Genomic DNA, 27,359 nt, shown 5'->3' on the forward strand with positions numbered 1-27,359 from the left:
CTCTGCGAACGCTGCAGTTATGTGTGTTGTGTTTTGTAAGTGACAGTGATCGATCGATACTGCACTTGGGTGGGCTGGGCTGTGCTTGGCGGAGGGGCTAAACGCAGGTGCTAGCAGGTATCTGGGCTGATCCCGCTAACAATGCGTTTTGGGAAACCTAAACTGCTGGCGACGCTAATATAGATCTGATCAGATACTATATTACTAAGGGAGGTGTATGCTTTGCGCGTGGGTGTTAGCGGTACTGGCACTAACCTGACGCTGCCTGGGGCGACGCAGACCTTATCTGACCCTCAAACTTATATCACCCGCCGGGTGATCAGGGGGTTAAACCTTTATTAGGTAATAAATGGCGGGTGCCCTGAAACTATAAAAAAATAACTAACCAACCAGCCTCACCTGTAACAGTTATATGGTGATCACTGGTGAAAGGGTTAACTAGGGGGCAATCAGGGGGCTTTATGCGGTAGTATATGGGGGTCCCTGGCGCTATAAAAAGCTGCGGCGAACTTAAATACCTACCTGCCTAACTAGTGTCACCTGTGACACTAATACAGCGATCAGAAAAACGATCACTTATTAGGCTGGGTTCACACTAGAGCGATGCGGGAACGCCGTGAATCCGCGGCGGGTACCCGCATCACATGCCTCCCGGCGGCAGTTCACACTGCCCTATGCGAACTGCTGGGAGTGTCAGTGAAATGTTAATGACACCCCCAGATCAGTTTGCATATCGCAGTGCGATCTGCAAACTCGGACAGGAATCGGATCGCATGGTGTGAACACCCATGCGATCCGATTCTGCTGCGGACCAAAAAAAGGGTCCTGTGCGAGTTTGCGGCGGGTGCGATGCGAATTCAGCCATACTATCTGTATGGCTGAACTCGCATCGCACAGAGATCGGATGTAATTTGCACTGCAGTGCGGTGCAAATCACATCCGTTCTCATAAACCGCTGCAATGTGAACCCAGCCTTAGTGACACTGGCGACGGGGGGTGATCACGGGGTTAAACCTTTATTGGGGGGTTAGGGGGGTACCCTAGAGCTAAAGGGGGCTAACCCTAACTGCCCTAACAGTTATTACAGTCACAAATGACACCAATGCAATAATAATAATAATAAAAAAAAAAATGCAATTGGTGTCACTGTGACTGGGGGTGCAGGGGTGATTGGGGGGGTGAAAGTGTGCCTGGCATGTTCTACTGTGAAGTGTCGTGTTGGTGCAACTCACCGATCCTCTCTCCTCGGTGCCGGAACAAAAAAGACCGACACGGAGGAGAGATTACATCACTTCCTCTGCCTGTGTTTACATTACAGGAGAGGAAGTCATGCAATGCTGCAATTCCATTCGTCAGGAGCGATCGCGAGGGGGTGGCCACCCCCTCATCCCGGATCGCTCCTGCACGGAATCCGACCGCCGCTGGCACCAGGGGGGGCCCGATCGAGCCCCCCACCCGCGGGAAGGCAGGGACGTACATGTACGCCCATATGCCTGCCCGTGCCATTCTGTCGACGTACATCGTCGTGCGGCGGTCGGCAAGTGGTTAAAGTAGATGGTACAATAATAAAAAGACTGCTCTTTTTTCTGCTGTCCTTCTTCTATGTCTCTATAAGTAAGCTTTATATATGGTGACGTATTTATCAGTATGTCAGATAGTGGAGGAGGAAGCAGTGTTGGTGCAAAAAGCTGTATATAAGGCGACAGCGTTTGATTTACTAAAGCTGGAGAGTGCAAAATCCGGTGCAGCTCCAACCAATCAGCTTCCAGTTTTTTGTTTTGTTTTTGTCAAAGTTTAATTGAACAAGCTGAAACTAGAAGCCGATTGGCTACTATGCACAGCTGCACCAGATTTTGCACTCTCCGGTTTTTAGTAAATCAGCCCCTGTGCATCTTGTCAGATAATGGAGGAGGAAGCAGTGCTGGATGAGTAATCTGTATATACAGCGCCTTGAAAAAGTATTCATACCCCTTGACATTTTCCACATTGTGTTATGTTACAACCAAAAAGGTAAATTTATTTTATTGGGATTTTATGTGATAGACCAGTGATGGCGAACCTTGGCACCCCAGATGTTTTGGAACTACATTTCCCATGATGCTCAAATACACTGCAGAGGGCATGAGCATCATGGGAAATGTAGTCCCAAAACATCTGGGGTGCCAAGGCTCGCCATCACTGTGATAGACCAACACAAAGTGGCACATAGTTGTAAGGAAAATAAGTGTTTTAATTTTTTTTTTACCAATACACGTGACAGGTCCCAGATGACTATGCGGCACGAGGGGAAGTGATGTCACCAGCCCGGGCAATGAAGGAGGCAGACTAGGAGGGACCCCCTAGCAACAGGCATTTAAAGGTGAGTAAAAAAAAAAAAAAAATATTCCAATTTTTTTTTTTTTTTTTTTAAGAATTTTAAACTATTTTTTTTTTTTTTTTTGGTGGCAACACCACTTTAAATACAAAAATATGCCCTGGGTAAGGGGTCTATATATATTTTTTTCAGTGGTTAATGTTTAAATATTAGTTTTTTTTATTGTTTTTTTTTTTTTTTTTTTACATGCATTTGCTTCCTGTATGTGTAATTACCGTTCATTGGCTCTGCCCCCAAATTCACCGTCCGTGGCGGCCAATAAGGCCCCTTTCACACTGGGGTGGGAGCGGCGCCGGCGGTAAAGGGGCGCTATTTTTAGCGCCTCTTTACCGTCGTTTGAGCAGCGGTATGCAGCAAAGCGCTTGCCCCGACTTGTTCATGCCCCAACATAGTTGGGGTAGGCGGAACACTTTGGTGGGGGTGGGTCAGCCCAACACTTAAAGCGGGAGTCCGCCGTTTTGTTTTGTTTTTTAAAAGCCAGCAGCTACAAATACTGCAGCTGCTGACTTTTAAAATAGTGACACTTAACCGCCCAGCGCGCCCGCGATGTCGGCACCCGAAGCCGATCTCGCGATCGTCTCTCGGGTGCTGCCGCCGCCATCTTGGGTATGGGAATCAGGAAGTGGAGCCTTTCGGCTTCATTTCCCGGTTCCCTACTGCGCATGCGCGAGTCGCGCTACGCAATAAGGATGGTCCCCGCTGTCTCTGGGATCTGTGTGTTTCCCAGCAGGCAGCGGGGGACTTTCGGAAAGGGGCGTAGATTCTGCAGAAAGGGGCGTACCTTCTGCAGAATCTACGCCAGAAGTGAGTGCAGATACCTGTACTGTACAGGTACCTGCACTCCCCTCCCCCCTGAAAGGTGCCAATTGTGGCACCAGAGGGGGGGAGGATTCCAATGAGCGGAAGGTCCACTTTAGGGTGGACCTCCGCTTTAACCTCTGGGGAACACGCCCGCTGACCTTTGGGGAGGTCCCTATTCCCATCCCTGAGTCCTAACCTTGTTCTTCTAGGGGAAACCCTAACCCCTAACCCTAGGCTAGCGGCCGGAAAAGGGTTAAACCCACCCGCAAAGCTGGAGCAGCACTTTGCCGGCAGTATAGCCGCGATGCCCCATTGATTTCAATGGGTAGGAGCGGTGAATACACCGCTCCAAAGATGTGGCTAGCAGGACTTTTTACACTGTCCTAGCTGCGCACCGCTCCAGTGTGAAACCCCTCCGGCTTTCACACTGGAGTGAAAGGGGCCAGATTTTTTCAGGCGCTACACAGGTGCTATTTTTAGTGAAAAACGCCCCAGTGTGAAAGGGGCCTAAAAGTCAGTATGTGAAATATAAAGCCGAAAAAAAAAGAAAAAAAAAGGAGGAGGTCTTTAAACACTGGCTTTGTAGAGTTTGCATGACTAGTGTAGCCCAGATATGACTCACTCTGTTGTAACCAACCCTTTTACTCCAAGTCCTAACCCTTAAACCCTTACCATTAAGAGACCACACCATTCTTTTGGAGTAAAATGGCCACAACAGCCTTTATTAAAACCAAAAACAAATAAAACTCCAAATTTTAATTTTCCTAAACATTAAAATCCTAAAACAATCCTAAAACAAATCCTAAACATTTTCCACAACATGTGGAAACCACATATGATAAACAACATATGATAAACAACATGTTTTACCCAAATTTTTTGTTGGTCAGTGACGGAGCTACTTTTTTCAAGTATACATATCTGTATACACACCAGGGGGCACTGCGGGACCTTTACCACCACCTTACCGGCCTCCAGCTGTGCCGCTCGGAGACAACCACTTTGTCCCGCAGTGCAACAAAACATTAACATCAAAAATTTGATGTACACACCGGAGGGGCCATCTCCCGATGAGCCCCCCACCTACTTAACCACCTCTTTTTATGCTACCGTCACTGACCAACAATAAATACCGCCAACCCCACCGCTGTCGTGACGACCCACAATAATCCAACCTGAAATGACAAACAGACCATTAGAACATTCAAAACTAAAAACACAACTAACTAGGGAGGGTGGGTGGGAAAAACTGCCTCCTCGCGCGTTCTCCCTTCCGACTGCCCGTTCGTAGCTCCGCCCCCTTTTTATATGGCCGCTCCCCTTCGTTTTTCCGCCTACCTGCTCTTAACCCCACCCCTTAGTGTGTCACTTGACACACTGTCATGCCTGGCCCTCCTCTACATTCCTCCCAGCTCCATTTTCGCTCCGGTCCTCTCTTCACACCCTTGTTAGAAACGTCACCTTCAGTTACGAACAGCGCCCCAGTGTGAAAGGGGCCTAAAAGTCAGTATGTGAAATATAAAGCCGGAAAAAAAAAAAAAAAAAAAAGGAGGAGGTCTTTACACACTGGCTTTGTAGAGTTTGCAATACACTGTTGTTTTATTAACACTTGGAGATCGTCACATTTATTCTTAAAATGCCGTTTTCTGCAAAAAGTTGTGCAGTGATCGCGTCAAACACTAGACAGTCTTTGTTCATGACGGCGGTGGCAATGCCCTTGTGAATAGAGCGGGGCGTGGTTTCCCACGTTAGCCGCCGATGGTGACCGTTCAGCGCCAGCCTGTAAGCAAAGTTCTCCGCTGGATTGCGCGTTCCTATTAGCTGCACGATGGCAAAGAATTGTTGGTCACGGTTGTACTCTTCTCGTTTCTCCAAAACCAACATGAAATGAAGGCCGAAGCAGGACTGTATCATGGCCCATGTAGCAGTGCCCGGAAGGTTAATGTCATCGGTGAGAAGCACTATATCCTCCCCTTGTAAGGTGATGATGGGTTTATGCTGGTGCACGAGGTGGGGCATCACCGCGTCCAATATAGAGATAAAGGAAAAGGTCTGGTGTCCCCAGTGACACACTTCCATCCCTGTAATATATAACAAACAACAAAGGATTCACCCTGGGACTTTAAATGAAGTGGGTACTGTTTCCGCCAGTAAACATAACAGTAGTAAATATAATATATGGTTTATTCAAGTACAGTTGTTTACATGGATAAATAACATCAACGGTTGCCAATAAAAAATATATAAACAAGGAGTATTGGTACATAAATGTAGAAGTAGTACATGGTACACGAGGGGGCAGGATCAAATGGGACCCCATCCAGGGCCAAATGGAGAGCAGGCATGGCAAAGGTATAGTGATGTATCCCTAAGGTCCTCATTGGTCGATAAAAAGTATAGGCTGTGAACATAAGTATGTTTGTCAGGCATCTGAAGTAGTAGAGTAAAATCAATAGATATTGTTATAAAGATATGTATGCATGTATGCATGAAAGAAAGGCCTGAGCCAAAAGTTGTAGAGCCATGAAGATGGTTAGAAACCTAGGACAACAGAGGGGTACTACCAGATGACAAAGTGGGGGGAGAGAGGTGAACTACACTTGTGTGGGTAGTGATGTATCCCTAGGAACCTCATTAGTCCATAAAGCGTATAAGCTATAAGCAAATATGTTTATCAGGCATCTAAAGTAGTAAAGTAAAATCAATGAGTATAGGCATAAAGGTATGTATAGCCAAGTAAGGCCTGAATCAAGGATGGTAGGGACATGGAGATGGTGGAAAACATAGGGTAGCAAGGGGGTACTAGCAGGTGACAAGATAAGAAAAGAAAAAAAGGAAAAAGATGGACTCGTGTGGAGAAATCAACGGTATCCAAAAAAAATAAAAATAAATAAGAATAAGTGCTCGTAAGATAAACAATGTGTGAGATATGCAAGTGTGCCTAAATAAAGTAAGTATCAAAGAGGTGAATATGGTAAGTACCTGAGTCAGGTGAATATCCCGAGTATAAAAGTAATGAGACACAGCAAGCAATCTCCACAGCTGTGTGTGTCCTCAGTGAAGAGTGAAATGAAATCCAAGCCATGCCTGACCTCCAATTTAACCCCGGAAGGCCCCAGGAGACTCCGCCCCCAACACCATGTGTGGATGGCTGACATGTGAGTGCAGGAGGCACCCACTGTCATAGGAAGGCACACAAATGCAAGCGTACCCCCATGCCATCTGATGATATAGTGCGTCCAGCTATGCCGACGTCTGCAAAAATCGCAGACGCCATGCTTCTGAAGCCTAAACATGGTGCCGATGTGTAGGTGTCCCCATCCGCCTGAAAGCAGATGGGGACAGCAGGAGACATGAAAGAGCCTCCCTTTATACACATCGCAGCTCCCAAAGCGAGACAAAAATCGCTAGCGCCAACCGAGGAATCGCATACAGAGCCAGGGTATATAACAATACTGGAATAAAAATTGTGTTGGAGAATGAGTAACCTAGTATAGTATCAAAGTATAACAATTGTTTGTACATGTAAATACTGGTGGGGGTGACAACAGACCAGGTTTGGGCTAATGGGTGTCTTCCACCCGGGTTCAATATAGAGATAAAGGAAAAGGTCTGGTGTCCCCAGTGACACACTTCCATCCCTGTAATATATAACAAACAACAAAGGATTCGCCCTGGGACTTTAAATGAAGTGGGTACTGTTTCCGCCAGTAAACATAACAGTATTAAATATAATATATGGTTTATTCAAGTACAGTTGTTTACATGGATAAATAACATCAACGGTTGCCAATAAAAAATATATAAACAAGGAGTATCTGCACCCACTTCCGGCGTAGATTCTGCAGAAGCTACACCCCTTTCCGCAGAATCTACGCCCCTTTCCGAAGGTCCCCCGCTGCCTGCTGGGAAACACACGGACCCCAGAGACAGCGGGGACCATCCTTATTGTGCAGCGCGACTCGCGCATGCGCAGCAGGGAACTGGGAAATGAAGCCGCAAGGCTCCACTTCCTGATTCCCATACCCAAGATGGCGGCGGCAGCACCCGAGAGACGATCAAGAGATCGGCTTCGGGTGCCGACATCGCGGGCACGCTGGGTGGGTAAGTGTCATTATTTTAAAAGTCAGCAGCTGCTGTATTTGTAGCTGCTGGCTTTAAAAAAAAAAAAAACGGTGGACTCCCGTTAAAATGCATAGGATGGATTAAGGTGAAAAAACACGAGGGTTTACAACCCCTTAAATGCATCCTCACTATGCTGGAACTGCATGCAATGCACACAGTTGCAGGGTGGTTGCTGTGCAGCCCCATTCACCTAGGGATGTACTTAAAGGGCGCCCTGACTGGAAAAAGCTTGAGAAACACCGACATAGAGGAACCGGTCTCTTCATTTTCCTCCTGCAGCCGCTGAATGCCTGTGGAAGGGAGAGGTGGAGAAGCGGCGGCAAATGGAGAAATTGGTTCCTTTACATACAGCCACCCACTTGCAACCGGGCCCTGTTGTTCCGCCACCAAACTCTGAGTAAAGGGCCCTGTCAGGGGGGCCCTTCATGGTTTCTTGCATCGGGGCCCTGAAGGTTCTAGTTACGCCACTGCCTAAAGCCATGGGACAGCAGGCTGGAATTTTTATTCAATAACTTTTGAAATAAGACAAGCAGACAGGTGTTTGGATAATAATGGCCGCGGTTGTTTATTATTGGTTTCAAAATGTTGTACATAACTCATCAAAACCCATCCAATAAACTTAAAGCTAGCCCAGTCACTACGGCTCAGGCAGCAACACAAAATACCCAAAAGGGCAGGAGGACCTAAGGCCAACTGCCCACAGAACCCCAACCCGCGGCCATCTCAACACAGTAACTAAAACCTACATTGAAAATATCCAAGCCAATATCAGACAGATGGATGCCATCCTGCCTGAAAAGGCCGGGGATACCCCCTTCCAGCTCCGTGTGCCTAAAGGATAGCATTCCCAATCTTGATAGCAACTCAGATACTGCCCTATTCACTCTCTTCCTGATTTTTTAAAAAGGACGTACAGAAGGATAGGAAAGCCAACCTATCCTCTGCACAATTTCTGAAAAAAATAAAAAACTACTGAATTGGGAAATGATAACTGTATCTTCTGTAGATCATCCCTAATCCGAAAATTAAGGTCCAAAGTTTTATGGTAACCAATATGATTACCACTTATATGAATAATTAAGATATCCAGAGAGGGAAAATGAAGAAGAAGCTGTGAAATAAAAGAAATTAGGTCTGACCATAACATTCCCCTCTTTCCACACCAAAAAATCTTAAATTTAGAAACATCCAATCCTAAATTGCTAGTATAAACTCGTTGCTGAGCTCTCAAATTCGCCCAATAGATGAAGGAGTGTCCAATCATCCACACAATGCGAGTGTTACCTGAAATAAATCATAGTATTGCGTTAGGACGAATATAAAGCAAATACCTATTCGACTTCCATCGGCCTCTGTTGCTGCTCCAATCCGAAAAGAATGCATCGATAAATGTTCCTGATCTAAATTTAAGGCCTTCAAACATCTCCTGAAAACACATAAAAACTGGTATTTAGTAAGGGGTAACCCTGATTCATGAATGAAAAAATTTAGAAAACCCCAATGGCCTAATTGATGAATATTGACGTATCAGAGCCACCGGGCAAATGCTAGTACTCATACACATATCTAATGTTAACCAATTACCTTTACCTACCTGGTCCGTTTTGGATCTGCTAATTAAAATTTTTAATGAACTTTCAAAAATAACAACTTCAGACATGTGTATTTGAACCAGCTCAGATACCCTAAGCACCGCAAAAAACATAACTGAAAAACCGCCCAAAAAAGAACCGATTCAAAATGAGAATTTTTTATTTATTTTTTTTTTTTTTTATCCGTCACGGAGCAAAGCTCACCCAGTACTAGAGGAGTGATGGGCTTCCTTGAATCAGGCCTAAAATGAATCCTTTTGTAAACTTTTAGGCTGGGTTCACACCGATGCGATGCGGGAACGCCGCGAATCCGCAGCGTTTTCCCGCATCGCATTACTCCCGCCGGCAGTTCACACTGCCCTATGCGGACGGCTGGGAGTGTCAATGATATGTTAATGACACCCCCAGATCCGTCCGCATATCGCAGTGCGATCTGCCGACTCGCACAGGAATCGGATCGCATGGTGTGAACCCCCATGCGATCCGATTCTGTTGCGGACCAAAAAAAGGGTCCCGTGCGAGTTTGCTGCGGGAGCGATGCGAATTCAGCCATACTATCTGTATGGCTGAACTCGCATCGCTACGGAGATCGGATGTGATTTGCGGTGCGAATCACATCCGGATCTCCCCCCGCAGCAGTGTGAACCCAGCCTTAAAGCTTGTTTTATAGAAAAATACTGCATGCAAGATGGCATGTTATTTAATTTCAAGAAAAATAAATTCCCGACAGGGTTTCATGTATGTACGACCAAGAAATAATTCTGCTCAAACAAAGAACCAACAAACTTCAATAACAGCAATTCAGACACAGAACCCAACGGTTCACCTAATATGTTTAAATATTCTTGATACATAAACCAAGCAGATTGATATCCTGCCCAAGAGGAAGGTGCCAAAGAATTGATAATATTCAAAATAAGGAAATAAAAATAAAAATTGTAGCCGTCATGAAGCAAAGCTGAACCAAGAAACTTTAATAAACAGTAACAAACTTAAAGCTAGCCCAACCACCACGGCTCAGGCAGCAACAACTCAGACAAGGAACCCAACGGTTCACCTATCATATTCAAAATTATTATTATTATTATTTTTTTATTTTTATTTTTATACAGAAACCAGGCAGAATTGATAATATAAATAGAAATAGGCCTTAAACCAGGTCCCATAAATTGATTGGACAGGAGTGTCCCACACCATCCGCCTCCAGAAGTAGCTTGAAAAAACGCTCCACCTGTGAACGAGACAACTCATCTGCCAAATCATTGTCCTTACCTGGTACATGTAAAGCCTTTAACCAATATGTTCAAACGTAAGCATTTAAAAATCAGGTATCTTATAAGGACAATGACTGGCGGAGACTTGGATGTTAGACAAATAATAGCGTACATTACTCCTTTATTATCTGTACGTATCAAAATTATTTTATTTTGGAAGAAAGAACAAAGCTCAAATGCAACAATTATAGGAAATAATTCCAATAAGACTATGTTTTTAATGTAACACTTTACTAATCAAAAAACATGCCAACGTTCAGCGCACCAATGCTTCTGCCAAATTGCGGCAAAGCCATGCGACCCTGCTTCATCAGTGAAGAGAAGGAAATCCGAATCTAGAATGAAATCCCCCTGCCATAAGGCCCTACCATTGTTAAATGTGAAAGAAATTGCAACCAAACCAGCAAATACTCCTTCATATCACTGCTTTTTTTTTTTTTTTTTTTTTTTTTTTTTTATTAACTTGAACAATAAAGAGGCTATTTTCTCAATTTTTTCTTCTGATAACCTAAACTCCATTAACCAGTATCAATAACGATACCTAGAAATTCCAGACAAGTTGAAGGCCAAATAGTCCTCTACTGAGCCAATGGGATACCAAAATGGTCGCAAACCTCAAAAATATTCTGTAATAAATTAATACAAAGGAAAGAATCGGGAGGGCCTAAAAACAAAATTATCTAGATAATGAATTAAAAATTGTGAACCGGAAATGGCAAAAAACTACCCACTCTAAAATGAAGAGAAAGACTCAAAATAAAAGACAAGGAACAACCCATAGGTAAACATTTATCAAAATAAAAATCATCAGTAAAGAAAAAACCCAAGGGAATTAAAAGATAAAGGATTAATGGGAAGTAAGCGAAAAGCTGACTTGACATCCGCCTTTGCTAAAATAGCTCCCTTCCCCAACATTCTTTACTTTACTAGAACACCTCCAAAAGAAGCATATGAAACTGATGACATACTCTCATCAATTTGGTCATTAAGGGAATTGCCTTTGGGAAAAGATAAGTGATCTAAAATAATAATTATTATTTTTTATTTTTTTTTGGAACTACACCTAAGAGTCCTTTCACACGGGGCGGATCAGCTCTGATCCGCCCCGTGGATATCCGGTTGCTCAGCGGGGATCACTCCGCCGATCCCCGCTGAGCAGGGAGATGACAGCTCCGTCTCTGCACACTGCGCAGGGACGGACCTGTCACAGCGCCGCTCTCCCCTATGGGAGATCGGATGACGACGGACCGCAGTGCCCGTCGTCACCCGATCCGATCCGCAGACGGATGGAAAAATAGCTTTTTCCTCCGTTAGGCCCCTTTCACACTGACGTCCCGTTCAGGCCCGCCTGTCAGTTTTTCAGGCAGACCTGAACGGGTGCTCCATAGAGCTCTATGGAGCGTCGGATGTCAGCGGTGACAAGTCCGCTGACATCCGACCCGCTCCGATCCGAAAAAGTGCAACGGAGGAAAAAGCTATTTTTCCATCCGTCTGCGGATCGGATCGGGTGACGACGGGCACTGCGGTCCGTCGTCATCCGATCTCCCATAGGGGAGAGTGGCGCTGTGACAGGTCCGTCCCTGCGCAGTGTGCAGAGACAGACCTGTCATCTCCCTGCTCAGCGGGGATCGACGGAGTGATCCCCGCTGAGCAAACGGATATCCACGGGGCGGATCAGAACTGATCCGCCCCGTGTGAAAGGACCCTTACACTTTTTCGGATCGGAGCGGGTCGGATGTCAGCGGACATGTCACCGCTGACATCCGACGCTCCATAGAGCTCTATGGAGCACCCGTTTAGGTCCGCCTGAAAAACTGACAGGCGGGCCTGAACGGGACGTCAGTGTGAAAGGACCCTAAAGGAGAAATCCTGAAATTTGAAAACTGAGGGAAAGAAAAGGGGAATTTGAAAACGGAGGGAAAGAAAAGTTGCAACCCTTCCTTCTGAAATTTCAAAATTAACCTTATCTAAAACTACTTGAGGAAATTCAGATACTGATTTGAATTATTAACTATGGTACAACCCTGACCTTGAAATATAGGCAATAAAAAAACATCCCTAAAGCCTACAATAAGAAGATGGGCCTTCAACTTGTCTGGAAACGCCTGAAGCCATGGGAGGATGTTTGCTAATATCACTGGTGTGTGTGCTGTTTGAAAAATCTCCAGATTACAAATTTGTTGCTGTTTTTTTTTTTTTTTTTTTTTTACTTCTGACGAAATGCCTCATCAAAATTAAACCATGCCACTTAATGTCTAAGTGTTGAAATAAACCCGTACTTTTTTCAGGTGATATTTCACATAAAACACCCGCAAAACACAAAACGCCTGTAACCAGTTATCAAAAAAAAAAAAGATTTTGATACAGGTCTACGTCTGTCGTCATCCTCTTATTTTTTATTTTTATTTTATTTTTTTATAATAAAATCTTTAGCGGAAGGAAAAATGAAAGAATATCTAAAAATTCCCCCCCGCCAAATTTTTCCTTAACAACCTGACACAAATGAAATCCCAACGGAAAAATATCACAGGGCATGGACTCCTTTAAAGCGGAGGTCCACCCTAAAATGGACCTTCCGCTCATCGGATTTCTCCCCCCTCCGGCGCCACAATTGGCACTTTTCAGGGGGGAGGGGGGTGCAGTTACCTGGATAATCCAGGTAACTGCACCCACTTCCGGGCTAGCTCTCTGCGGAAAGGGGCGTACATTACCATTACCCCCTTCCGCAAGTGCCCCGCTGCCTGCTGGGAAACACACAGCTCCCAGAGGCAGCGGGGACCGTCCTCATTGCGCAGCGCGGCTCGCGCATGCGCAGTAGGGAACCGGGAAATGAAGCCGAAAGGCTCCATTTCCTGATTCCCATACCCAAGATGGCGGCGGCAGCACTCGAGTGTCGATCTAGAGATCGGCTTCGGGTGCCGACATCGCGGGCGCGCTGGACAGGTAAGTGTCACTATTTTAAAAGTCAGCAGCTGCAGTATTTGTAGCTGCTGACTTTAAAAAAAAAAACAAAAAAAAACGCACACTCCCGGCGGACTCCCGCTTTAAACAAATTTCCAGCAAGTTTTGTGATTTAGCATTACTATAATACACATTGATATTCTGTTCTAAATGTCTACGTCTATCCTTAGGGCATGGATTCCTTTAAACAAGTTTCTGGCAAGTTTTGTGACCTAGCATTGCTATAAGAAAAATGGGGTTCGCTACACGATTAAGCGCGCCATCCTTGCGCAGGGGCCATGCAATCGATCCACTTTTAAGTATATGTCCGTTCAGCCAATATGGGCCAAGGACACCTAAGACCTATTACTAATTTGCTCTAAACGAATTGGCAAAGCTTGAGCGCCATTAGCAGCAACGCCACTAGATGGCGACCAAACTCCCATAGCTGAAACATCAGAAGCTAAAACATTATTTATAGCTGGCTGACAAATTCATTTCTGAATGGCTAATTCCTTAAAAACTTTTGCTAATAACTCCACAAAACTATTCAATATATCAATAACAGAAGGATCATTCATACCTGTACTACCTTGTTGTAAAGCAGGCTCACTATCAGGCCCTGCTTCGCTGATATTCAGCATTGACGGTTGCCTAGGAGATGCCTGACGCTGTGGAGAGGGAGACCACTCCCTCAGAGAGGTTGCTCCGCGATGGAGCTCTTCCCCCGCCTGCCTGCCCTATGCTATGGTCCTGAGAAGGACCAGCTCTTTTGCGAACAGCAGGGCGCGTCGGGGTAGGAGAATAGCTCTGGCGGGGGTTTCGCTTCCTCTTCGCTGCCGCATTCGACCGACCTGGGGGCGATGCTTCCTTGCTGACGCGGCTCCTCCTCCACAGCTTCGGCATCCTTTTCATCCCGCAGCGACAGCACCCAGGCTTCCACCGCTGGCCGCTCTCTTCCTCTCTCCTCCGGACCAGGACAGCTGACAGGCGGTGTAGCTCCCACCGGAGCCTCTTGACACCCCGCGAGGGGTAAATCTAAGCACTGGCGAATCCAGGCTTCTCCGCCGTCCTCTCCGGCCCGCTCTGTCAGTCGCCGAAGAAGGCTCATCTTCTGGCCACAGAAGAGGCTGTTTGTTCAGGGAAAAATCCCAGAGAGAACACCACAGCTCTTCTTCTGAGGCGAATGAGCCCCCTCAGCAGAACCTCCTTTATATAGCCCCAAGAAAACTGGTTTAAACCAGTTCTTCCCAGGCTTTTTTACATGTCATGAAGAGGGGTCACCTGTACCCCTCCTCAAAAACATGTGACTAACAGCTGTTTCCCCACTGGCCACAGGCTCTGCAGGGGAACTTGAAACAGCTGATCCAGCCGCTCTCCCATGAGGAAAAGGGGGGGCAAGAAACTGCCCTCTCCCTTTTCCTGTCATTCCTCTCTATACATTTATAGGTTACAAGGAAGCGCTTTGCCTGTCAATTACACCGCAATACACGCCGCTTGAGTCTCAATAACAAACAGAACTTAAAAAAAAAAAAAAAACGACTTCCAACCCGGCCAATGTATATATACGGCCGGGTGGGAGGAGCCTCCTGACTGGACGTTCAGGAACGTCCATCAGAAGGATGGGGGATCGCGCGCAATCCCGATGCGCTCGTGTCACCCGGACGCGGCGCATCTCGGATCCGGCAGGTGGGCTCTGATTGGCCCTCCTGATCACATGACAGCCGCGTCCCCATCACAGCTGTCATGTGATGTAAACAAACAGCCGGTTGCTAGGCAATCGGCTCTCCTCTCCTCACACAGAAATCGTCGCTGAGGAGAGGAGAGCGGATCGCTGCAGCCGGCTGGTGATCAGTGACTATGAGCTGTTTTTACAGCTTTTTACTCACTGATCACCAGTCTAGTATAAAACACACGTGTCCCCAAATAAAAACAAGTCCCCCACATATGTCCCACTAAAATCACATGTCCCAGTGATTATCTGCACACATATGTACATGATCATTTGCATACATATGTCCGTGATCACATAAACCAATTATTATACACTTAACTGATTTTTTTTTTTTTTTTTTTTACCAAAAACATGTAGCAGAATACATTTTGGTTTAAATTCACGCCAAAATTAGATATTTTATTGGATTTCTTTTAAAATATAAAAGAAGAAAATATTTTTTTTTCCCCCAAGTTTCTGCTCTTTTTGCGCTTATAATAATAATAATAATAATAATAAAATAAGTCGTGAATAAATACCACCAAAATAAAGTTCTATTTGTGCGAACAAAATGATCAAAAATGTCATTTGGGTACAGCGTAGCACGACCGCGCAATTGTCATTGAAAAGAACGAGAGCGCCGAAAGCTGAAAATCGGGCTGGGAAGGAAGGGGGGTAAAAGTGCCCGGTATTGTAGTGGCCTGTATTTTAAAAGAAATCCAATAAAATATCTAATTTTGTCGTAAATTTAAGCCAAAATTTTTTCTGCTACATGTTTTTGGTAAAAAAAAAAAATATTCCATTAAGTGTATAATAATTGGTTTGTGTGATCACGGACAGATGTACGGAAACGATCATGTACAGATGTGTGCAGATAATCACTGGGACATGTGATTTTAGTGGGACGTGTTTTTATTATTTGGGGACATGTGTGTTTTATATTAGACTGGTGATCAGTGAGTAAAAAGCTGTAAAAATAGCTCATAGTCACTGATCACCAGCCGCCTGCAGCGATCCCCCTCCTTCTGAAGGACGTTCCTGAATGTCCAGTCAGAAGGAGGAGAGAAATGGACAAAAAGAGTGTCAGGTATGTTATCTAGTGCCCAAGCGGCATGGTGTTCAAGGAGTTACAACCCTACACTTTTCCTCCTCATTGGGAACCTTTCCCTTCCTGCCAGGACTGTCCTTAACAGGCAGGGTAACTGTCCCTACTCTACCAACTCCCAAAATGTGCACCAAACCTGGGAGCCAGGGCCTTAAATAGGCTCTGCCTGACCCAAGATGGCTGCACGAGTCCCATGGGGTGGCAGCATCCAGTCGTTCCTCTTGACTCCATCTCCAACAGCAGTGCCATTGCGGAAGAACGCTGCTCGCAGAGGAGACAGGAAACCATAAAGGAACCTCGCTCCTCTCGACTCCCTCTCCAACAGCAGTGCCGTTGCGGAAAAAAAACACTGGCCGCAGAAAGTAGACTGCACCCTCCTACACTCCCTGCCTCTAGCAGATGCTGTCCCCGGCATCGCAACAATATGAAAGGAACATTACTGGCAAGAGAAATACAATTTCGAGTATAGTTAAGGCAAAACAATAAACAGTTTTAAACAACATATGATTAGAATTTCTGAGAGAGTTGCCCACAGTTAAACCACAAAACGCGTCAGTTCTCTTGACTTTCATTTAGGTTGTTTGGTAAAAGGTAGTGATTCAGGGGCCTCAGGTGGCAAGAGACCAGGTGAGTCTTCTGTTTTCTCTCCACCTGACTCCGCAGTCGAATCCTCGGACAAGCCCTCCAGTCAGTTGGGGCTTCATGCACCAGGAGGAAGGTCTGAGCATTTAATGCCTCCCTGTCATTGGTAGGTCTCCTGGTGGCATTCACCCCCTAACACACAAGGTCTCAGCATGTTCTCGTGCAGTCTCTTTTTCATGGGGTCGGGCCCCTCCAAGACCAAGTCATAGACCGGAGTAGGTGGGAAACTCTACCCCACCACCAGGTACCGGGTGTGCTCCAGCTTGCTTCCTCCGGTGTTCTTTATCAACACCTGGTCCAGACATTTCACGGGGTTCTTCGAAAGCCTTGGAGAGCAGGGGCGGATCCAGGGGGGGGGGGCAACGGGTCAATTGCCCCCCCCCCCCGAAAATATCACACCGACATGATTGTAACAGTCATTTGCAGGCTGCAGCGCTGCCCGAGTCTCTCTCTCATCATCCGATCAGCGGAACAGAGAGAGACTCTAGAGATCAATTATGCGGCGCTGGGACCAGGAGGAGCCTGGAGGTGGGTGGAGCTGGGGCGCTGGCATGGCAACCCTGCACTCGTTGCTAGCACTTGGGCCGCCTGGCGTCTAGCAACGAGTGACGTCTTGGAGTCAGTCACGGAGCCGACGTGATGACGAGGCATCACGTCGTCCCCTTCCGTCCCCGTCCACCATGCAGCGGGTCCCCTCCGCCCTCTGAGCAGTGTGTGAGGGGAGGGGTGGTGGCGCGAAGGGCTTTGGATGGAGTTTGCACGCTGGAAGGAGTGCATGTCTGAAGGAAAGAGGAGAGTGGGCGTGCTGTCAGGGCTTGGTGGCAGAAAAATGGGGGCTGTGACTGAACTCTGTCACTGAGCTGCTATATAGAAGGGGGGGAAGCACCATTCAAGTGCAAATGTGTGCCAATTTGCACCACTGAGGCAGTTTTCAGGCATTCACTGCCTCCCCAGTGCGAAAGGTGACCTGGCAAGTGACAATCTACAGTGTGGCAAGTGACGTGACAAGTGACAATCCGCAAGGTTTGGCAGGGGACGTGGCAAGTGACAATCCGCAAGGTGTGGCAAGTGACAATCCGCAAGGTGTGGCAGGTGATGTGGCAAGTGACAATCCGCAAGCTGTGGCAGGTGACGTGGCAAGTGACAATCTGCAAGGTGCGGCAAGCAACGTCGCAAGTGACAAGCCGCATCTGGTGGCATGCGACGGTGGCAAGTGACACCCTCAGGGCTCCCACTGATTCTGGATTATGGTGAGTTGAACCATTTAATTTTATATAACAATGTAATAATATAAATAATGCACTTCAATCATCCTGACACCATATCAACCATAGCGCCGTGATGATTGAAGCGACAACGCCAGCCATTTTCCCGATAAATTGCCTGCAAAAAAAAAAAATTTTCTGGCAGTGCCCTTCCCGAAACTAGACTCTGGATCCGCCCCTGTTGGGGAGGATGTTATCATCTAGGTCAGTGATGGAGAACCTTGGCACACCAGATGTTTTGAAACTACATTTCCCATGATGCTCATGCACTCTGCAGTGTATTTGAGCATCATGTGAAATGTAGTTCCAAAACATCTGAGTTGCCAAGGTTCTCCATCACTGATCTAGGTAAATGAGCACAGTCTCGAAATTAAAATGCCCAAGACCTTTCCATTAGATGTTGGAAGGTGCTGGGGGTGTTGCTAAGGCCGAAGGGCATGCGATTGAACTTAAATAGTCCCAGGGGTGTAATAAAGGTGGACTTCTCTTGGCCTTGGTACCGTAATGGGACTTGCTAGTAGCCACTGGCCAGGTCCAGAGTGGAAAATAATTTTGCTTGTCCATGGGCCATTAGGAATTCCTCAACCACAAAGGGCATCCCATTCTCTTGACTTTTCTTTAGGCCATTTGGTAAAGGTTTATAGGTAATAGGTTTGGTAATAGGTTTAATGGGCGCATGCATTAGGTTTCTGAGAGTCCACACAGAACCGTTGACACCTGTTTTTCTTGAGCAGCCCATGGACTGCAGCTTTCCTGGATCACCCCACTTTGTAGCATATTGCGAAGTAACTCCTTGACCTCTTGGCACAACACTAGGGGAATGTGACGGTACCGCTACTGTAAAGGCGGTGTGTCCCCCGTATGCATAGAGTGGCCAAGGGCTTCAGTGAATCCCTAACCCTCAGGACTGGCGATGAACGCCACCAGTAAGTGCTTTTCCAGTAGCTTATGGAGCAGTCTCTGTTTAGGCAAGGAAAAGTCTTTCAAGATAATGTCCAGCTGCTCTAAAAGGGACAGGTGCCAATTGTGGCACTGGAGGGGGGAGGATTCCAATGAGCGGAAGGTCCACTTTAGGGTGGACCTCCGCTTAAACCTCTGGGGAACACGCCCGCTGACCTTTGGGGAGGTCCCTATTCCCATCCCTGAGTCCTAACCTTGTTCTTCTAGGGGAAACCCTAACCCCTAACCCTAGGCTAGTGGCCGGAAAAGGGTTAAAGCCACCCACAAAGCTGGAGCAGCGATTAGCCGCGATGCCCCATTGATTTCAGTGGGTAGGAGCGGTGAATACACCGCTCCTGCACCACTCCAAAGATGCGGTTAGCAGGACTTTTTACACTGTCCTAGCTGCGCACCGTTCCAGTGTGAAACCCCTCCGGCTTTCACACTGGAGTGAAAGGGGCCAGATTTTTTCAGGCACTACACAGGTGCTATTTTTAGTGAAAAACGCCCCAGTGTGAAAGGGGCTTAAAAGTCAGTATGTGAAATATAAAGCCGGAAAAAAAAAAAAAAAGGAGGAGGTCTTTAAACACTGGCTTTGTAGAGTTTGCAATACACTGTTTTATTAACACTTAGAGATCGTCACATTTATTCTTAAAATGCCGTTTTCTGCAAAAAGTTGTGCAGTGATCGCGTCAAACACTAGGCAGTCTTTGTTCATGACGGCGGTGGCAATGCCCTCGTGAATAGAGCGGGGCGCGGCTTCCCACGTTAGCCGCCGATGGTGACCGTTCAGCGCCAGCCTGTAAGCAAAGTTCTCCGCTTGATTGCGCGTTCCTATTATCTGCACGATGGCAAAGAATTGTTGGTCACGGTTGTACTCTTCTCGTTTCTCCAAAACCAACATGAAATGAAGGCCGAAGCAGGACTGTATCATGGCCCATGTAGCAGTGCCCGGAAGGTTAATGTTATTGGTGAGAAACACTATATCCTCCCCTTGTAAGGTGATGATGGGTTTATGCTGGTGCACGAGGTGGGGCATCACCGCGTCCAGGGAGCCCTGCCATTTACAAGAAACGCCCGGGCAGGGGCACGAGCACGGTTGGAATTCGCAGAGCTTTTCGTGGTCCCTCTTCTCCGCGTGCGGCAGCCTCACTGCACAACCCGAACAATCGTATTTGCAGGGGAAGAGGACGGAGTCTGCGACTTTATCCATCATCAAGCAGCGAATGGATCTCAATGGGCCCCAGCAGGTCGGGCAATAGATGAGCCTCGGGCAGCAGTTGCTACACACGAGGTGCCCGCTTTGACACTTGAGGATTGGTGGTATGACATAGTCAAGGCACACAGGGCATTTGAAGAGGCTCAGCAGATCATTGTTGGAAGCCATTGTTGCTGTCAAAGCTGGCACCTGCTGAGGTGGGCACTGGGAGGTACCAGCTGGGATAGCTGCAGCAGTCTGCCCATGTCTCGTCACACCCTTGTTAGAAATGTCACCATCAGTTACTAACTTGTCAATGTTGGTGCAGCTCTGTTCAGCTGCCCCGCCCCCTCCGCCGTTACCGGGGCTACCAGAGCGCGCACGGACACTGCGGAGGGGCCTGCGGGCGCGTGCACGGGGCGGCCCTTTGCGTTGCCGGCCTGTCAGTCAAAGGCGCCTTTAGGAAATTGATAGAACGGACTTTGTACCCTAAAGCCATTCCTCTCTATACATTTATAGGTTACTAGGAAGTGCTTTGCCTGTCAAATACACCGCAATACACTCCGCTTGAGTCTCAATAACAAACAGAACTTAAAAAAAAAAAACGACTTCCCACCCGGCCAATATATATATACGGCCGGGTGGGAGGAGCCTCCTTCTGACTGGACGTTCAGGAACGTCCATCAGAAGGATGGGGGATCGTGCGCGATCCCGATGCGCTCGTGTCACCCGGACACGGCGCATCTCGGATCCGGCAGGAGGGCTCTGATTGGCCCTCCTGATCACATGACAGCCGCGTCCCCATCACAGCTGTCATGTGATGTAAACAAACAGCCGGTTGCTAGGCAATCGGCTCTCCTCTCCTCACACAGAAATCGTCGCTGAGGAGAGGAGAGCGGATCGCTGCAGGCGGCTGGTGATCAGTGAGTATGAGCTGTTTTTACAGCTTTTTACTCACTGATCACCAGTCTAGTATAAAACACACATGTCCCCAAATAAAAACAAGTCCCCCACATATGTCCCACTAAAATCACATGTCCCAGTGAATATCTGCACATATATGTACATGATCATTTGCATACATATGTCCGTGATCACACAAACCGATTATTATACACTTAACTGAATTATTTTTATTTTTTTTTTACCAAAAACATGTAGCAGAATAAATTTTGGTTTAAATTCACGACAAAATTAGATATTTTATTGGATTTCTTTTAAAATATAAAGAAGAAAATATTTTTTTTCCCCCAAGTTTCTGCTCTTTTTGCGCTTATAATAATAATAATAAAATAAGTCGTGAATAAATACCACCAAAATAAAGTTCTATTTGTGCGAACAAAATGATCAAAAATGTCATTTGGGTAAAGCGTAGCACGACCGCGCAATTGTCATTGAAAAGAACGAGAGCGCCGAAAGCTGAAAATCGGGCTGGGAAGGAAGGGGGGTAAAAGTGCCCGGTATTGTAGTGGCCTGTATTTTAAAAGAAATCCAATAAAATCGAATTTTGTCGTAAATTTAAGCCAAAATTTATTCTGCTACATGTTTTTGGTAAAAATAAAAAATAAAATTCCGTTAAGTGTATAATAATTGGTTTGTGTGATCATGGACAGATGTACGGAAACGATCATGTACAGATAATCACTGGGACATGTGATTTTAGTGGGACATATGTGGGGGACGTGTTTTTATTATTTGGGGACACGTGTGTTTTATATTAGACTGGTGATCAGTGAGTAAAAAGCTGTAAAAACAGCTCATAGTCACTGATCACCAGCCGGCTGCAGCGATCCCCCTCCTTCTGAAGGACGTTCCTGAATGGCCAGTCAGAAGGAGGAGGCTCCCACCCCGCCGTATATATACATTGGCTGGGGCCCCTCTCTCATCATTAATAGCCATTTTTAAGCTTAAAAAAAAAAAAAAAGTAAGGTCTGCTTAAAATAGGCTTCATCAATAGCTATTTTTTTGACAACCCCCCCTCCCTCGGAAAAAAAATACAAGGTCAAAATATCACCCTCTTATCGTTAATAGTTATTTATTTTTTAGATAAAAAAAACAAATGCAAGGTCTGCTTAAAATATAAGGCTTCATCAATAGCTATTTTTTATCTAAAAAAAAAAAAAACAACAAAAAACAATGCAACTTCTGCTTAAAACATCACACTCCCTTCCTCATAGCCATTTATTTTTATTTTTTTTAGACAACCCCCCCCCCCCCTCAGAAAAAAAATATCACCCCTTATCAATAATAGCTATTTTTTAGCTTACAAAAAACAAAACAAATGCAAGGTCTGCTTAAAATATCAGGGCCCCTGATAATAACAAAATCTTGTAGAGGAAAAAAAAAAGCAAATATTTTCTTCAATTTTCCCAGTGAAAGCGGTATGTACATCCATTCTTTGTGAAAGGAGACAAATAAAAACAAACAAATGTTATTAGGGTATTTCCTGTGCTGGTTGAAGGTTTGGCAATGATTAAAATGGAAATTACCACATCTGGCCACTAGATGTCATGAAGTATCATAGGAAATGCTGATGATACTTTGTATCATCTAGTGGCCAAATGCGGTATTTTCTGTTTTAAATCAATTGAAAACAATCAACCAGCACAGCAAATCGCTTAATAACATTTGTTTAGCTGTCCCCATTTGCAATTTGCTGTGCTGGTTGACTGTTTTCAATCGATTCAAAACAGCAAATACCGCATTTGGCCAATCGGTATTTCCTATGGATGATTAGCACCATCTAGTGGCCAAATTGAGTAGCAATTTGCCCAATGAAAGCGCGCGTACAACTTGTTCTCTGCAAATAGGGACAAAAAATGATAATATATATATATATATATATATATATATATATATATATATATATATATATATATATATATATATATATATATATATATTATTATTATTTTTTAAAGAATGATTGTACATGCCGTTTTATTGAGCAAATTACTGCACCTGGCCACTAGATGATGCTAAGCATCATAGGAAACAGAGATTATACTTGGCGCCATCTAGTGGCCAAATGTGGTATTTCATGTTTTAAATCAATTGAAAACAATCAACCAGAAGAGCAAACAGCCTAATAATTTTTTTTTTTTTTTAACCCTATTTGCACAAAATGATTGTATATGCAGCTTCACTGGGCATATTTCCGCTTACCATTATCTTAGAGGTGGTGGTGCATTAGTTTTCTTTTTTTTTCACCTGCTGATCCTGCCACTAACACACTTCCTGTCCCAGGGTGACAAGGCTCACTCGTACTGTATCTATGGAGCAGTGTCACCCTAGGACGGGGCTACATTACACCTCTTCCCAACTACCCAGCTATCTCTGTGGATTGATAACAGCTAGAACAGGAAGTTATTGGCTCACAAGATTTCTGGCAGGATCAACATATCTTTTTACACTTATCAGATATCACAAAACACTTTCAATGAGACACAGAGCAGACTAAAAAGGAGCAAATAGGATTTTTTTTCGTTAGGGTTCAGATAGGAAAATATAGGGTGGTGCACTGAGCTAGTAGGCGGGATCGTTCAAAAGTAAGGCATGTGTGGGAGTAATAGAGGTGGCTTTCTATTGCTGGCCTCCTTTTGAAAATGCTAGTTGCTTGGCTGTTACGCCTAACCCACTGGCTTCAAGGATGCACATCAGGTCTAAAAGTCCATCATTTTTCTTTCTTGATCAGTGGTGACTGAAAAGTATTGAAGCAGGAGGGCCAGAACAGCAGGCCAGGCATCTAGCATTTCATAGAAGCACAACTTGGCGCTGGCTGTCTCCATATTTCTTTGAAGGACAAGTCTAGGCAAAGCAACAGGATCTCTGTAAGGACGGGGCATCCTGGAGCATAATGATCAGGCTCGAATCCCCCCCCCCCCTATTTTCTAACATTATGACTTCCTATGATCAACAGCTCCATCTAGTGGACAAAACTCAGATTATTTTTTTCTGAAATACCTCAATCAGAAAAAAAAAATCTGTATTTGGGGCACTAGATGTAGCTGATGATCATAGGAAGTCCCAGTATTAGAAAAAATAGGGGGGGGGGATTTGTACAGCCTGGACGAGTGCTTGTTACATTCATCCAACAAATGTTTAATACCCCATTGAATGAACTTACCTTAAAGAAACTGCCTGGCAATCAGAAGCAGATTCTCCACCCCAAGAAAAAAGGGGAAAGTCCTCAACTGTGAAATACAAGAGAAATGGACAAAAAGAGTGTCAGGTATGATATCTAGTGCCCAAGCGGCATGGTGTTCAAGAAGTTACAACCCTACACTTTTCCTCCTCATTGGGAACCTTTCCCTTCCTGCCAGGACTGTCCTTAACAGACAGGGTTAACTGTCCCTACACTACCAACTCCCAAAATGTGCACCAAACCTGGGAGCCAGGGCCTTAAATAGGCTCTGCCTGACCCAAGATGGCTGCACGAGTCCCATGGGGTGGCAGCATCCAATAGGATGGTTTCACCAGTGACCCAGGATACCATAAAGGAACCTCGTTCCTCTTGACTCCCTCTCCAACAGCAGTGCCGTTTAGGAAGAACGCTGCTCGCAGTGGAGAAAGTAGACTGCACCCTCCTACACTCCCTGCCTCTAACAGATGCTGTCCTCGGCATCGCAACAATATGAAAGTAACATTACTGGCAAGAGAAATACAATTTCGAGTATAGTTAAGACAAAACAATAAACAGTTTCAAACAACATATTAGAATTTCTGAGAGAGTTGCCCACGGTTAAACCACAAAACGTGTTATCTTGACTTTCATTTGGGTCATTTGGTAAAAGGTAGTGATTCAGGGGCCTCAGGTGGCAAGAGACCAGGAGAGTCTTTTGTTTTCTCTCCACCTGACTCCGCAGTCGAATCCTCGGACAAGCCCTCCAGTCAGTTGGGGCTTCATGCACCAGGAGGAAGGTCTGAGCATTTAATGCCTCCCTGTCATTGGTAGGTCTCCTGGTGGCATTCACCCCCTAACACACAAGGTCTCAGCATGTTCTCGTGCAGTCTCTTTTTCACGGGGTCGGGCCCCTCCAAGACCAAGTCATAGACCGGAGTAGGTGGGAAACGCTACCCCACCACCCGGTACCGGGTGTGCTCCAGCTTGCTTCCTCTGGTGTTCTTTATCAACACCTGGTCCAGACATTTCACGGGGTTCTTCGAAAGCCTTGGAGAGGATGTTATCATCTAGGTCAGTGATGGAGAACCTTGGCACCCCAGATGTTTTGAAACTACATTTCCCATGATGCTCATGCACTCTGCAGTGTATTTGAGCATCATGTGAAATGTAGTTCCAAAACATCTGGGTTGCCAAGGTTCTCCATCACTGATCTAGGTAAATGAGCACAGTCTTGAAATTAAAATGCCCAAGACCTTTCCATTAGATCCGATTCTGCTGCGGACCAAAAAAAAGGGTCCCGTGCGAGTTCGCGGCGGGTGCGACGCGAATTCAGCCATACTATCTGTATGGCTGAACTCGCATCGCACAGAGATCGGATGTGATTTGCACTGCAGTGCGGTGCGAATCACATCCGTTCTCATAAACCGCTGCAATGTGAACCCAGCCTTAGTGACACTGGCGACGGGGGGTGATCACGGGGTTAAACCTTTATTGGGGGGTTAGGGGGGTACCCTAGAGCTAACCCTAACTGCCCTAACAGTTATTGCAGTCACAAATGACACCAATGCAATAATAATAAAAAAATAAATTAAAAAAATGCAATTGGTGTCACTGTGACTGGGGGTGCAGGGGTGATTGGGGGGGTGATTGGGGGGTGAAGGGGGGGTGAAATTGTGCCTGGTGTGTTCTACTGTGTAGTGTAGTGTTGGTGCAACTCACCGATCCTCTCTCCTCGGTGCCGGAACGAAAAAGACCGACACGGAGGAGAGATTACATCACTTCCTCTCCTGTGTTTACATTACAGGAGAGGAAGTGATGCAATGCTGCAATTCCATTCGTCAGGAGCGATCGCGAGGGGGTGGCCATGAATGAATGGCCGCCCCCTCATCCCGGATCGCTCCTGCACGGATTTCGACCACCACTGGCACCGGGGAGGGCCCGCGGGAAGGCAGGGACGTACATGTACGCCCATATGCCTGCCCGTGCCATTCTGTCGACGTACATCGTCGTGCGGTGGTCGGCAAGTGGTTAAAGTAGATGGTACAATAATAAAAAGACTGCTCTTTTTTCTGCTGTCCTTCTTCTATGTCTCTATAAGTAAGCTTTATATATGGTGACGTATTTATCAGTATGTCAGATAGTGGAGGAGGAAGCAGTGTTGGTGCAATAAGCTGTATATAAGGTGACAGCGTTTGATTTACTAAAGCTGGAGAGTGCAAAATCCGGTGCAGCTCCAACCAATCAGATTCCAGTTTTTTGTTTTGTTTTTTGTCAAAGTTTAATTGAACAAGCTGAAACTAGAAGCCGATTGGCTACTATGCACAGCTGCACCAGATTTTGCACTCCGGTTTTTAGTAAATCAGCCCCTGTGTGTCTTGTCAGATAGTGGAGGAGGAAGCAGTGCTGGATCAGTAATCTGTATATACAGCGCCTTGAAAAAGTATTCATACCCCTTGACATTTTCCACATTCTCTCATGTTACAACCAAAAACGTAAATTTATTTTATTGGGATTTTATGTGATAGACCAGTGATGGCGAACCTTGGCACCCCAGATGTTTTGGAACTACATTTCCCATGATGCTCAAATACACTGCAGAGGGCATGAGCATCATGGGAAATGTAGTCCCAAAACATCTGGGGTGCAAGGTTCGTCATCACTGTGATAGACCAACACAAAGTGGCACATAATTGTAAGGAAAATAAGTGTTTTAATTTTTTTTTACCAATACACGTGACAGGTCCCAGATGACTATGCGGCAGGAGGGGAAGTGGCGCGATCCCGATGCGCCCGTGTCACCCGGACACGGCGCATCTCAGATCGGCAGGAGGGCTCTGTGATTGGCCCTCCTGATCACATGACGGCCGTGTCCAATCACGGCCTTCATGTGATGTAAACAAACAGCCGGTTGCTAGGCAATCGGCTCCTCCTCTCCTCACACAGAAGTCATCGCTGAGTAGAGGAGAGCAGATCGCTGCAGCCGGCTGATGATCAGTGAGTATGACCTGTTTTTTACAGCTTTTTACTCACTGATCACTAGTCTAGTGTACACACAAATCACCACACAGTAAACACACCGCACAGTATAAACACAATGTCCCCACACATGTCCCCAAAACATACATGTCCCCAAATAATAAAAACACATGTCACTAATAATAAAAGCATGTCCCCCACATATGTCCCACTAAAATCACGTCCCAATGATTATCTGCACACATATGTACGTGATCACCTGCACACATATGTACATGATCATTTGCGTAC

At 45.8% G+C, this 27,359-nt stretch overlaps 1 protein-coding gene across 1 annotated transcript; it reads right to left on the bottom strand.

Annotated features, from left to right (window-relative positions):
- Positions 1-19,330: 19,330 nt before the first annotated feature.
- Positions 19,331-20,158, bottom strand: LOC143933307 (E3 ubiquitin-protein ligase SIAH1-like). Its single transcript, XM_077456184.1, has one exon. It carries the CDS (start codon positions 20,156-20,158, stop codon positions 19,394-19,396), a length of 765 nt encoding a protein of 254 aa, XP_077312310.1. The 3' UTR covers positions 19,331-19,393.
- Positions 20,159-27,359: the final 7,201 nt, after the last annotated feature.

This window comes from Lithobates pipiens, unplaced genomic scaffold (assembly GCF_037356315.1).
Source record: "Lithobates pipiens isolate NorthernLeopardFrog02 unplaced genomic scaffold, aLitPip1_a1.2 Scaffold_27, whole genome shotgun sequence".
Lineage (NCBI taxonomy): Eukaryota > Metazoa > Chordata > Amphibia > Anura > Ranidae > Lithobates > Lithobates pipiens.

What these genes read in the sequence shown, in the direction of transcription:
- LOC143933307 (XM_077456184.1), bottom strand. Translation starts at nt 20,158, where the DNA reads ATGGCTTCCAACAATGATCTGCTGAGCCTCTTCAAATGCCCTGTGTGC.